Source organism: Aulostomus chinensis, chromosome 10 (genome assembly GCF_037954235.1).
Source record: "Aulostomus chinensis isolate RoL2024-O1b breed Wild chromosome 10, RoL_Achi_v1.0, whole genome shotgun sequence".
Taxonomy (NCBI): Eukaryota; Metazoa; Chordata; class Actinopteri; order Syngnathiformes; family Aulostomidae; genus Aulostomus; species Aulostomus chinensis.
Genome location: NC_141329.1, coordinates 25,212,943 through 25,226,766, shown reverse-complemented (window position 1 = coordinate 25,226,766; position 13,824 = coordinate 25,212,943). Strand labels below are relative to the sequence as shown.

Sequence of the window (13,824 nt, the reverse complement as noted above, 5' to 3'; positions counted from 1 at the left end):
AGGCAGATTTGAGACTACAGTGTCTCTCCATTGCTTCTCAAGTTACAAAGTAGTACTGCAAGACAGGACATGATGAGGCCGCCTGATTTGCATACTAATTTAGCAGTTAGCTACTTTATAGACATCTGCTTTGACATACCAAAAACTGTTATTTATTCAGACTTTCTTCATGAATATTTTTAAATCTTGCAAACTAAAATACTTACTTTTGTCTCCTTTAAACAGCGGTCGCATCAGAAAAATAACTAAAATACAAATATTCCATGAAATCCGTGCTATAGTTTTCTCAGGACGGTGTAACTCAGTGTGATGTAAGTTACTTGGCATTACACAAACTGTGCCCTCCCACCCTGTGCTGACCTGCAGCTGGAGCCCTGCTGTGGGAAGCCTTGTAATCCACTGATGTTGCCTTATTTGGTTTTCAATGAAACCTTTGATTTTCAGGCCCAGGAAGCCTCTAAAGATCTGGGAATGTCTTTTTTTAACTTAATTCTCTAAAAGAAACTAAAGTACTGGGGGATCTGAGAGGGATTAATATGCAACACACAACACATAAACATCATTTTTAATTCAACTGTTTGGACTTGCAGAGGAACCTTTTACATCCATGTTTCATTGACATTTTACAGGCTGAAAGTTAAGTCAATTAATGTCTGGGCAAAAAGGACGTTTTCAATTGAATAAATGTAATATACATAGTCCTTGTGTGTTGGTATAAGTGAGCTAATTACATTAATGAGTGCATTCACATGCACACACATTAACTGATCATTATCACATTTTTGGGGGTAACCAGACTATTTGGAGTCATGTGAACAAAATTTGTGTCTTTAGTGAAATGACAAATATGAAGATCTCATACCTCACAGCTTGATAAAATATGAGAATGGTGACATATTTCAAAAAAGTATCTTTGAAAATGGCCATGCATGGATTTATACTATAGTTTTAAATTAAAAAGAAAAATATTTATTTGTGTTCCCATCAAATTATTGCTATTACTGGATTATGTCCAGTTATCAGAATCGTTGAGTAAAAGAATCAAAATGGCAAAACAGTCGGGATGACAGGTGAAGACATTTCGCTGCAGAACACTAAAGGGTGATACCTCTCGATGATGCTCTGTGTAACGCTTCATCTTTGCCTGCGATGGAAGTGGACCAGTTGATTCACTGCTGCTGAGCCTGCAGAGGTCAACACAGGGAGAGAGCTTACGCCCGGAGATAAGAGCAGCGGCACAAAGAGACAGAAAGTGGAAGCTGCAGGGTGAATGTGGCCGTGTGTTTAGCAGTGTCACAAGAAAGGATACTACATCAACTCCAGCTGAGGCCCAAGGGGTTAATGGATAAGACTACCCAGCAGGGGTCAAGGGTCAGGAGGCCAATCTCTGCCAGGGCTAATTGGTCACTGCGACCATAGTTTAGACCAACCTTTCACAGAGAAATACATACACATGTATGGTGAGCTACCCTGCTCTGACAGGAGTCTTCCGTCAAAACGTCTTCTCCAGGAGTCCTCTGTTGTGCTCCTGCACAGTCATGGAGATCAGTCAGCCTCCATAGTGACAATCAGTTCTCCTTCACCATGTATCGCTGCCAGTGCCACCTACAGAGACGTCTCATCTCAGGTTGTTTAATCCTTTTCAATTCCCTTAATTTGCATGACTTCAATTTGAAAGAGGAGAAAGAGAAAAAAAAATGTCCATTTTACGTAAATCTACATACATTTATGTGTCAGGAGGAGTATTACTGCAAATTATATTGGATTTGTTATATATGTTGTTGTCATCGCACCCTTCTGGGGCTCATAGGAAAGTACTATCATGGTGTGTCGTTGAAATACTGCAAAAAAAACCAAAAACCCCTCTGTCTTCTGTACTGTTTTTTTGTACAATTTCTTTTGTTTTTGCTTTGTATGTGAATCAGCTTGCTGCTATAATCTGGTACAGTGCATCAAATGGTGACATTTGCGTTAAAGGTGTGACTTTTAAATGAAATGAATACATCAATTTTGCTGTCTTTCCAGGAAACACATTCAATATCAATATTTACTTCAATTTTTGACCTGTAGAAAAGTTGAAAAAAACAGAAATTCTCCTGCACGCTGTCTTCTGCTATATTGAACATTTTTTGACTCAATGTTTTTGCACTGAAGCCTTCTTCAGGTTAATCAGCTGAAGAGTCGTCATGTGCTCTTGTCGTTTTTACAGGCGTGTAAAAGTATTCACTCGAAATTACCGATCAAAAGATCAAATGATTTCCATGTTTTATTGAGCAGTTTCATAAAGAAATCGACTACTATTACTGTATCACACTCCCTAACGTGACACACACTATATAAATTAAATACATATACTTCATTTTGAGTGAAAAAATGGTAGCATCATAAAAACTTTTATCCAGGTTATTCAGGCAGGGGGTGGATTTCCACAGAAGTTTTGATTTTGTCTCATTTGCTGCTGCAGCACCTCCGGCTGAAGACTCATCAATCCTTTAATGCATTTGTTGACACTACAGGTTGAATCGCCAGAGAAGCCAGTCTTTTTTCTCATGGTTCTCCGTGAGCATTGAAGTAGTAGAATGAGTCTAAATTCTCACTCAATTTGCATGTGAGGCTGAACAAATGTAAGATCCTCAGTTTTAGAGGAATCCTGACAGACTGATGTTGTCATGCTGATGCTGTCACCAGCTTGATGCTGGGCGGGTTAATGATTTATGGAGAATAGTGGGATGCCTAGAATGGGACCTGGGTTAATGTTCACCTTTCTCGCTGGACCTCCTCTCTGCAGGGGGGCTGCCCGCAACCAGTCTAACAATCCAGTGGACACGACTGCCCCGACTGGCCCCCAGCTAAACCTGGCACGCACAGCAGGGAGGGAGCCCACACTGACTCCTTAGACCTGAGAATGGATTCAGAGAAGAGGAGGGGACACTGATGAGGCCTAATCAGCTTTTTAATGACTCTCAATTAAAGCAATCAAGAACATAATTAATTGAATTTAAAGCCCCAGCTGGTAAATGAATATAAATCAAATGAGCTGACCTGCAGAGCTTTTTATTGCCTTGAAAAATGTCCTTGGGTTTCTGGAAAGGCTCTATGTAAATCTAAAATATCATTATAAGTGTTATTATTAGTAGTAGTAGTAGTGTAGTATTAGTAGTAGTAGTTGTTGTAGTAGTCGTAGCCTCAGGATTATAATGTACTCAAATTTGTAAAATAAGTTATGCACATATTAAATATTTTATTCATTCATTTTGCATGTATGGATTATTTCACAACATCTAAATTTCAAAGCTTTTTCAACAAGAACATTTAGAAACAGGAAGTAGGACACCAAGTCTTGGCTTGACATCATGGGACTCAATAAAATGTCAGAATTAAAGTTGCACATGCAGTTCTGTTCTCAGTGAAAACATTTTTTGTCTGGTTGATTTATTTTGGTAAATCTAAAAAGGAATTAAAGAGTATAATAGGGCACCAAGGAAGGTATCTTATCCACTCTGATTTCAATATCCAGCTGATGGGCTCTCTTAGTTTTCACTTTACAGCCAAGAAGTGGACAAGAGTCTGAACATTAGAAACACAATACAGCATTAAACTTTCACCATGCTGAAGTTTCAAAATTCACAAATTTAAAGAAAAACCTAAAGGCCTTTTCTGAGAGATCTGGATGATATTAGGAATAATAAGACGTGATAAAAGAACACTCACTCTGCACTAAAAAAAACTATCAAATACTTGTGCAAACCAAGAGTTAAGGCTTGGATTCACATCATTTTGTACAAAATGGGAATAACATAAAATCTTTGTATCGACATCTGCAAGTACCAGCTACCCGCCAAAATAAATTGTAAAATATCGGCATATTGGATATTGATAAAAATCATCCAGTATCATGCATCCCTAAGGGGAATGTTCCGGTAGCTGCTCTGATATATCCTCTTCTGTTTTTGCTGTTATGGTTAATAATATTAAAATCGTATTACAACAGTGTATGAGATCAATAGGATTGAATACAATAAACTGGAACAGCGTTAAATTCATAGATTGATAATATTATTTTCCAATCAAATAGAATAAAGAATGTGTGCTGAAAATATTGAATATTAAGTGCAAATTAGTTTTCAATATCAGCAACAGAATGCAATAGATCATGATCACCAGCAGACGAGTCCTCGGGTTTAATCCAGACTTAAACGGGTTCAGATGCAGATGCACGACACAATCACGGCTCACCAAGTGGCTGTCTTTTCTAGCGCATCGTCCTGTCCTTCTGGTTGATGTCAGTGTTGATGTTGGGAGGGAGTTCTCAATGATGCAAAATATAAATAATCCTCAATACTGCACATATGTTTTAAAAAAAACTCATATAATTAACCTGTTAAGAGAATGCATGGAGTTAAACGTGAGGGTATTTTACAAGCTGTCTGAATATAGATACTCAAGTCAAGGACAAGTGCCTGAAAACTAACAAAGTATTTCTACTCTGTTATACGCAGAGAGGATCCATTCCAACATGAAGACTTCCACATGGGCGTCATTACTTGTGTAAATTTTGTCTCTCCAATGGCAAGCTGAAACAATTGTTCATTAAACTAAAGACTAAATGGTGGCATTTTTTCCACTCTGTCAAATATATGGACCTTAAATCATTGCGACTGAATAAATGCGAAGTATAGGAAAGGCTGAGGTAGTCCAACTGATGGATAACAGCGGGGCTTGTCATCCGGTGCCTTACACTACTCCCCATTAAGCTGTAAATCTTTCACAGCACCCAGTAAGACAATGCCAGAAAGGCCTTTCCTCATTACTCCACCTTGTCACCGGTGTAACAATGAAATCACCAAATGAATCACTTTGGCAGGACACACAATGGCCTCAATAATTGAGACAGCCAATAAAAATGTTGGACAAGAAATGCACGTTCAGATACAGATGACACGAGCACAACAAACTGTAAAAATATAATTTTACATAAGCGCAGCTAATGATGCACGTCTGAAATACAAATCTCAAGGCAAATTTCAGAAAACTTGATTGACAGTCTTAAGGGAGGACCTGGAGAATTACAGACTGTGGACTGGGATTATGAAGAACACTTACATTTTAAGAGGTGAAAGATAAATTCGCCAAATCTATCTTGTGTGATTAGTTACAGTTGAAATTATATTTAAGACAGTTGGAAGATATCTTTGTGATATTTAAATTGTTTAATTTCAACAAAAACGTCCAAACAGTTTTCTTCCATGCAGATGCACATGCATACAAACGCAGAGCATCCAAAATCATTGAGGAGACTTAAGCTCCATATTTGGTGTCAGACTGCACACAAGTTCTGGAACCAGCAGGAACAACTGTGAATGGCAATCAATGTGTTCGTGCTGTTTACAAATTAGCTAAATACTGACATCTGCTGGTTAATGAATGCTCTGCAGCAAACAAGATTTAGATTCGTTTCCTTGTGTTGACACTTTTCTTTTCTTTCATTTTCACCCATTAACGAAATAAAAAACAAAAACCACTACAGCATGAACAAGTTTCTGTAAAATCGTATGTACATCAAAGAGGCCCAGCTCAAGTTCTTGTCAGGTGATGAAACTTTATTTTTGATCGTTGATGTGAGCATCGAAGTTAACATGAGTCTATTAAAACTTAGCATTCAGTCTATTTGTATAAATGTAATTCATAAAAACGTCTTTAGAGATATCTGGTTTATGTCTAAGCAATACCAAAGCTACATTTATTTTTTACATTCAACAACGTTGAAAGGTGTCTCTACATGGTCCAATTGCTGTAAAGTGCCTTACATGTTCCTAAATTCCCAGAATAAACTGATAGGATATGACTTCTGTGTATTCAAGGGCACTGACTTTTCTGAAAAAACTCCCCCCGAAACATTTTCTTCCGGATTTCAGGAATGAAATAGACGAACGGCCTGGCCGTCATCGTCTTTACCTGTCAGGCTGAACACAGGGCAAAGCACTCCTGCTAAAGCGCCGTCACTGGTGACGTCACCCTCATACTGGTGACTGCTATTATCAAGATGGCGCTGCGGCCAGGATCTGGTGGAGGCAGCAGGTATTTTCGGCCTTTAAAATCCAACCTGTCTCTAAATTGTTATTTGTTTGTGTTTGACCCATCTTCGGCAGCCTCTTAGCCTCACACTGTCCCCCCAGAATGACTTGATAGACACCGGTGCTGGCTGGTTTTGTGGTCGAGGCAGGGTGATGAGCTGAGATGGCTGGGTGTCACAGCTAACGTTAGCTAGCTTGTGCTGCTGCTTCCTGTCAGAGAAAGATAGAACCAAAATAATGCAAAATTGATTAGCTATTGTACATTGAATTTATTCCATAACACGTATTATCATTGGAGTTTTTCCTATGTATTCCATAACATGTTATTCATATTGAATATTTGCAGATAATTGTCTTGTAACACAGTCAGTAAATAGTAATGTAGGAGGGCCTATCGGCTGACATCTGGTCCCATATCGTTTATTTTAATCCTCTCCAGCAAGCTATTTGATTTGCTTTGGGTTTTAATTTATTAAATCCTGTTCTTCCACCTATGTAAGTGTACCTAAAATGACTTTAGGAGCGTTACTAATTAAAGCAGTTAGCTTTGTCAACACACCAGCCCCTATATTTCAGCCTCTTTCCAGGTATCAGCATCCCCTGATTTATTTTTATGAAATAATTCTGTACTCAATCCCATAATCAATACTTGCACACCACTATACTTCACAACTCCAGCTAGTAGATAATTGTAAACATTTTAAGGTGCGTAGACATCTAATCTCAACTGTATTGTCGTAAAGGAGATTATTTTTTAATGAGTCGAGCCTGAGCAGCTTGAATAATAAATACGCCCTGGCAGCGAGCATCCTAACTAGCCAGGTGATACTGATACAACAGGTGAAACTGAAGCCTTTCCGGCTCCAGGTCAGTGCACCATGCAGTAGGAAAAGGTACAGGGAAGGCAGGTGTAATCTGAAGACCTGGACCTGTTGATATGTGATGGGCAGTTTTCTTGGCTCTTTGCTTGCTGGCTTCTATGAATAGAGTTAATCCTCTTGTATTAAATCTTAATTTTACAGAAATCGGTAGGTAGGAATATTTACTATAATCACTCATGTTGTGTTATATGACTTCATACACCATCAGTTTCCACCTTATTAGTACTTTGGCAGCTCGTATTTCCATATTTGTGTTTTTATTGGACCATTGATTGTCGATGTGCTGAAGTGCCTTCAGTTTTATTGTATGTAGCTTGTTGGGTTAGCTAAACAGATGTTCCTGTCTGGTCCGTCAATTTATTTCATCCACCAACTGTGCCATCAGAATTAGCCATGATATATGATTTTCATCCGTATTAATATTCGCTAGAGTCACTACCAGTTTTTCAATGTGGCTGTGCCATATCATATTGTTAACGATATACCATTACAAATCCTCCCCATACATTATTTTAATTGTTTGTATTGTGCCGTTATCGTGGCCTTTCCATTATATAAACAAGATTTCTTTCTTTTACAGACATATTTTTGCATCATTTCCATGTCTTTACCCTGGGGTTAGTTTTGGACAGCTGCACTACAATTTTGATTTCTGAATCTTGTTCTTTGGCTAAAATTTAAGCAAATTTAATTGGTTTGTCGGTATTTGATGTCAGGATGAAATGTTACCTTTCTGCATCACTGTTTGTGTTTTTGCGGCACTCAAGACTGTGTGCTGATGTAACTTGTGGCAATTCACATCAGTATGCAGCATACATGTTGCAACTTTCAAAGTGGCATTGATGTTGTCATTGCAAAAAAAGAAAAAAAATAACTCTCAAAACATGAAATATTTTGATACAGTCCTCTATCACCCAGCTCTGTTTTGCACTGCTGCTGATGAGGCCTTACTAGTGCTGGGAATTCAGTAGAAGTACTGTATCAGTGGTACTTCTACCAACACCTTGACTTTGATACCAGTTCCTGGAATGATAATGTATTGGTATTTAGTGTTGTCCTTTCAATAGTGAGAGTATTGAAGTGGTTCAGTTGGAGTCATTTAAGTATCAAAGTATGACACTCAGACACACATGAGTCAAACACATTAATTTATTTAAAAAGAAAAATGCCTCACTGGGTTGTATAAGCATAAATCCTAACCTAAAAATGTCATATTTTGTATATGTCAGTGCTGTATCAGACATGATAACAGGCAATGAGAAAGGAAAATATGCCAGAAATAGAAACCCAGGAGATGGAACAGTCATGCAGAGTACAAATCCTGCTTGACAAGTGCAGCAACTGATGCAGGTTTGGGACATTTGGACATATCAATATAGGGAATATTAAAAGAGGTTAGCCATATCTTTATTTTCTCCATAGAGACTAATAAGGATGTTTGATATCATTTTGATCAGGTAATGATGCCCCTGTGAAAATGTCTCTTTCCACTGGACTTGTGATTCAACACTGGTTATAACACAACTCACGGTAACAGATAAGGCTCTATTTGTGATGTTCAGTAATTATGTTAGCAAAGTTGTGTGGGTTTTTGTACTAATATTGAATTATAATGGAATTCATCTGATTGAGCCCAACCTGAGGTTTTATGTATCAGGTCATGAGGTTTAGCAGGAAATTAGTGAATAAGAAAGTCTTTACCATTCATTTTTTTGGTACTAGTCAGCAGCATTTGTGGCCGCTGGCAACCATGGTTAACTACATTAAATGAATGAAGGACCTTTTTTCTGTCAATTAATTTGTTTGCCACATGATCAAGCTCAATTACCCGAGGAATTATAGATGTCTCACTGAATAGAAATAATTGATTCTGCGATAGAAATGTTCTAATTCCACCAGGGGGGTGGTATTTTTCATCAGAGCAGTTCCAGAAGAAGCTGAAATAATTTTGAGTCTCCTCAGTGATGATGACATTGACTGGAACCCCTGACCCTGCCGTCAGTCTCCCAGCTCACCGAACAGTTTGATGATAGCTGTCACATGATTACAGACCTTTTTTACAGGGCAATGGCCTGCCTGACTTCCACAGCTGCTATTGCTGTTTATCTCCATGGACGTTAATCTGCTCAGCTGTGACCTGTTATTTGCAGTGCTGGTGGGCAGCAGTGTTATAGTGCGCCTGTAAAAGCTTCATAAGCTGCAAATCTTGCAGGCAACAGATGTGAGAATCTAAAACCCTCCAAGTTAAGCATCGTCACTGAAGACAATATGTTGTTTTTTTTTGCTTGTGGGCCAAATGCATTTACATTTATAGACATTCCTCTCTTCTCATTATTGTCATTTTTGTGCCACCATAAAGGGTTTCATGTGATCTCATTCAGTATTTGTATCTTTCGTGTATTTGCACTGACAGTGTTCCCTTTGAATTAAATGGCTGATTATATTTTATCTGGTTTTAATGGTAGACAAACAAAAAAATAAAGCAGCATTATTCTTTAGTGGTGTCGTTGTTAATTTGCTTTGGCTGATTATCTGGCCACTTGAGGGCAGCAGAAACAAGCACTTAGCACAACAATATTATCACTTTTAATGTCACTTAAGCATCGTTGCAAACAAAGTTAGTTGCTGGTCCGTACATCTTGAAGCTAGACAACAGCATTAGCATTGACTTCATCAATCAGTCCAAATATTGTCACAAAATATTGGCTCCACCAACTCTGGAGAGAAATACTGGTCTCTCATGTTGCTCTGGTGATGTTCTGCTGTTGGATGCCAGGCGGCAAACTCTCTGTTTTTGGAGGTTTTTCTCTGAAATGCTGGCATGGCTGAGCTGTGAGAATGAACCAAAACATTAAAGACTGTTAGATCAAAACAACAAGCTGAAAGAGTCTGAAACGCTCCTTTGATGCTGAATGGTAGTGAGGGTCTGATGTAGATTCTGGCCGCATCATGACTAGAAGCTCCTTTCATGATATTAGTATTGCTTATTTTAAAATAGTGGCCGTTGCATCTTTGAAGTCTCATTGTTTTTTAATAGTTTGTGCATTGACAGCTTCTAAAAATTAATGTTGGATATTCAACCTCCCTCCCTGTCAGGCAAGAGAAGTTGTGTGAGGAAACATTTGAACTGTCTTACAATGAATTTCCTGCCTCCTTTTTGTTATGCCTGACTTCATTATAATGCCATTCACCCTGCGGATTAGTGACGCTTCGATCTAGCTTCAAGTCAGTCTGGGCAGTAGAAGGCTTTGCTGGCTCTAACGTTTGTCTCTGTGTTATCAGTACTGGCCTGAGGAACTGCATTGTAATAACTTATTTGACAAATAGCTGAAAGCCTGTGTGTGCTGGCTCTGCTGAGCGAGCGGCTCGCCAAGTTGTTGAGCCATCCTCTGATTATTTCTTGAAGGCCTGTTTCTCAGCGCAGACCAGACTTCTTATTCCAAGTCGCCTGCAGCGTGTCTACAATGGTTCCTCACCTGTCTAGTTTAATGTTTGGCATCACTGTTAAAGTTTTAAAGGTTTAGCATCTGAAAAATCACCATGAGCCCGCCTGTTGTGAATAAGCCAAAAATACTTCTAGTTTTTTTCAACCAAGTCTCACTGTGTGACTTTATGTTTTGCCTTGCTGATATAATCTGTTGTGTTGGTATAGTAGGTACAATACACTGAGACACTGAGATATGATAATAGAGCAGTAAATGGCCAAAAAGACATTAATCAATTCCTAATAATAAACATTTTTTGTTTCAAATTTAGTTATTCTTCCAATTGTGTCACTATCATAAATTGCTAATTGACCACTGCTTAGTGAGCAAGGAGAAAGTACAGGTCATGAAGAAGTCGTGTCTTGTCATATCCTAGTAATCTATCATCATTTTTTTACTCTCCTTGATTATTTTTTAATCCCATAATCTGTCCTGTTCTGCTCTTTTTTCCTGTAGTTTCATGTATCCTGTCGGAGGGGGCTTGGGACCGCCGCAAGGTGAGCTAACATTATGTCAGCATTGACATCACGCTTTCGTCTTTTTTTTTTTCGAGGACGGACACAATTTGTATGGCAGCTATGAGATATAATGTAGTTCTTTAAATATGAAACCAAACACATACATGGCTTCCTTGCTTGTCTTTACATTTTGAGGTTATGAAAGGAGATAGGTGGTAAAATTAGGGACCATGGAGTTTGAATATGTTGCAAGGTTGCATAGAGGCTGCATGGTGGTGCAGTGGTTAGTGCTGTCACCTCACAGCAAGAAGGTTCTGGGTTCGAGTCCCGACTCGGGCGCGGGATCTTTCTGTGTGGACTTTTTATAAAAAGGACTATATTTTGTTGAATGTTGTGCTCACTGTCTCGTAGTATCCACCTGTGTATGCTTATGATTTTACTGCAGCATTCAACATGTCAGGAAACTGTATCTTTAATTACTGAGTTATATTGGGGAGCATAAGATGTGAGTACCGGGCCCTTTTTAAATAGACAGTAACAATTAGTAGCAACAGAAAACTAGCAGCATGGGAGCAGAACGTTGGCACTCATAATTTTTCTAACCCAATGTTGTGACTACTGATGTAGCATCTTTTATCAGATTAAAGGGGTTGACTATGAAGTAACATGAGACACACCTCTCTGAGACAAATGTCTCTCAGATGCCATGTCATGCTCCTGTTAGCCATGCCATTTGAATCAAACAAATTAGTGTTTGTGTGGTGTGCGTGTGCGTGCGTGCATGCACAGCCTCCTCAACAAGCCCTTTATTCAGAGTGTTTGAGCCAGAACAATCATCTGGAGGCTCCAGTAGGAGCTGGCTGCACAACTCTGGCTGTCAGCTTACACTGCATCCGTGAAAACAAACATGCTCTTTTCCAGTTTTTTCCTCTTGTTTTGCTCCAAGCTGTCACAGTAGTCACCAGAAAAACAGATTTGGTTGTTGCAGAGTCTTTTTCAATCTGTCCAGGAAATTGATTTGCGATACTAAATCATGTCCATACTCTGGAGGCTGGAGACTTTTATCATCTTTCCCTCAGTGTGCTTTCAATTGGACGGCCTGCCATGCTCCAGATACTAATTGAGTATCTCATTATTCACTCCGTCTACAGTTGATCATGACAGTGTTTGTGTGTTTTCTCCTTAGGCATGGTGCCCATGCAGCAACAGCAGCAGCAGCAACAGCAGGGTTACCCCATGGTTCAGGTCATGCAGCCCAACATGCAGAGTATGATGGGCATGAACTTTGGGGGTCAGATGCCCCCAGGTGCCATGCCGATACAGGTCAGTGTATGTTTTCATTATTTCATACAGATTTTCTGTTCCTTAAAAGTGTAATCAATACCCCTGAGTATTTTTATTGTAATCAATATTTCTAATAATAATATATGACATTACAATATGCAATGTCAGAGGTGTCACTCCTGATGACTTGCAGCTCCTCTCCAAGAGCTTTTCAGCTCATTGTATAGCTGGTACCTTTTCTATTTTATGTTACTCTCACCTCTTTCATGGTGTTGCCAATATTAATCAGCTGTTTTTATTCTTGTTGTATTTTACAGGGGGGCATGGCCATTGGAATGCAGACTCCTGGGATGCAGTTCTTGGGCCAGCCACAGTTCATGGGTATGAGACCTGCTGGACCCCAGTACACAGCAGACATGCAGAAACAAATGGCTGAGGAGCACCAGTAAGATATTTTTACACTAACATCTTTGCTGTTTGTTTGAAGTTCATGCATTTCAAATAGTCTGCTTGTCTAAAATAATTTCACAGGACAAAAACTGAATATGTTATGGAAAAATTGTGAAAATATGCGTTTGAATGTACAAAACTGTCATCAAAATCAACACAAATGCCTCACAACAGCGCCTTAATTCCTCTCTTTCAACAATATCGCTTCCAGCTGGCCCTAACACTCTGTGAATCCCCCTGGGGTGCAATACCACATTGTTGAGAAATTCTGCTTGAGGGTCTTATTGTAAAAACTTCATGTTTTATAGAAAACGTCTGGAGCAGCAACAGAAGATGCTGGAGGAGGACAGGAAGAGGAGACAGTTTGAGGAGCAGAAACAGAAGCTGAGGCTGCTCAGCAGTGTCAAACCTAAAGTGAGTCTCTCCACGTCTGGTTTATTGTTGTTTGTCTGGCATGTCCACTGCTCTTTCCTGTACCCTAGAAGACTTGACATACTCTTGTTGTGATCTCAGATGGGGGAGAAGAGCCGCGACGATGCCTTGGAGGCAATAAAAGGCAACCTGGACGGTTTCAGCAGAGATGCCAAGATGCACCCCACCCCATCAGCACAGACCAAGAAGCCAGGTAACGTTATCAACATTCAAAGTTGTTATTTCTCCAATTGTTTGTTCTGTATCCCTGCTGAAACGCCTGTATCTGGGGTAAAAACTGGACTTGAGGTGGATCAGCATGATGACCTCCCAGCTTGTTGTGAGAAGAACCACATTAGTGTCTCTGATTATAATGCAGATTCTTCATCACATTTCCTTTCATCCCATTATTTTTCCCATTTTCACCTCATCATTTCACCTGTCATTATAGTTATAATGCTCACTTTTTATAGTCTTAATTTGTAAGTGTTTTCAAAGCTTCATCTTTTTGTTGTGTGTGTGTTTTCCACAGTTGATAATCTCTTTATTTTGTCTTGGAATTGTATGTTAATTCACCCCCACTTAACATTTTCTTGTGCATTTCAGTAAATTGTGGGCACGCATTTAAACACACAAGCTCTAGTAAAGCTTTCAGTGTCGACCTTTAATGAACCTTAGAAATCAGAAAATCAGAGGGATTTTGACTGAATATGAACAAATGCTGCACAGCAGGATTTTACTCAAATTTGCACTTCTGCAATTTCTGGTTTTGCACAAAATA

General features: G+C 39.1%; 1 protein-coding gene and 1 long non-coding RNA gene across 11 annotated transcripts in view; both read left to right on the top strand.

The window, feature by feature from the left end:
* Positions 1-5,973: 5,973 nt before the first annotated feature.
* Positions 5,974-13,824, top strand: part of synrg (synergin, gamma) — a 33,457-nt gene continuing 25,606 nt past the window's right edge. For 9 of the 10 annotated variants that reach the window (XM_086216609.1, XM_086216608.1, XM_086216606.1 and 6 more), the window contains exons 1-6: positions 5,975-6,078; positions 10,897-10,937; positions 12,085-12,221; positions 12,500-12,627; positions 12,941-13,046; positions 13,146-13,257. In XM_086216609.1, the coding sequence (XP_086072735.1) occupies positions 6,044-6,078; positions 10,897-10,937; positions 12,085-12,221; positions 12,500-12,627; positions 12,941-13,046; positions 13,146-13,257 (559 nt within the window). In that variant the 5' untranslated portion in view covers positions 5,975-6,043. Of the gene's footprint in view, positions 6,079-10,896; positions 10,938-12,084; positions 12,222-12,499; positions 12,628-12,940; positions 13,047-13,145; positions 13,258-13,824 lie in introns of all 10 variants that reach the window. The other variant, XM_086216601.1, reaches the window with a different exon arrangement.
* On the top strand, positions 8,193-9,065 carry LOC147255006 (uncharacterized). The gene is made up of 3 exons (XR_015118077.1): positions 8,193-8,305; positions 8,413-8,485; positions 8,876-9,065. It is a non-coding gene; the product is annotated as an uncharacterized LOC147255006 (long non-coding RNA).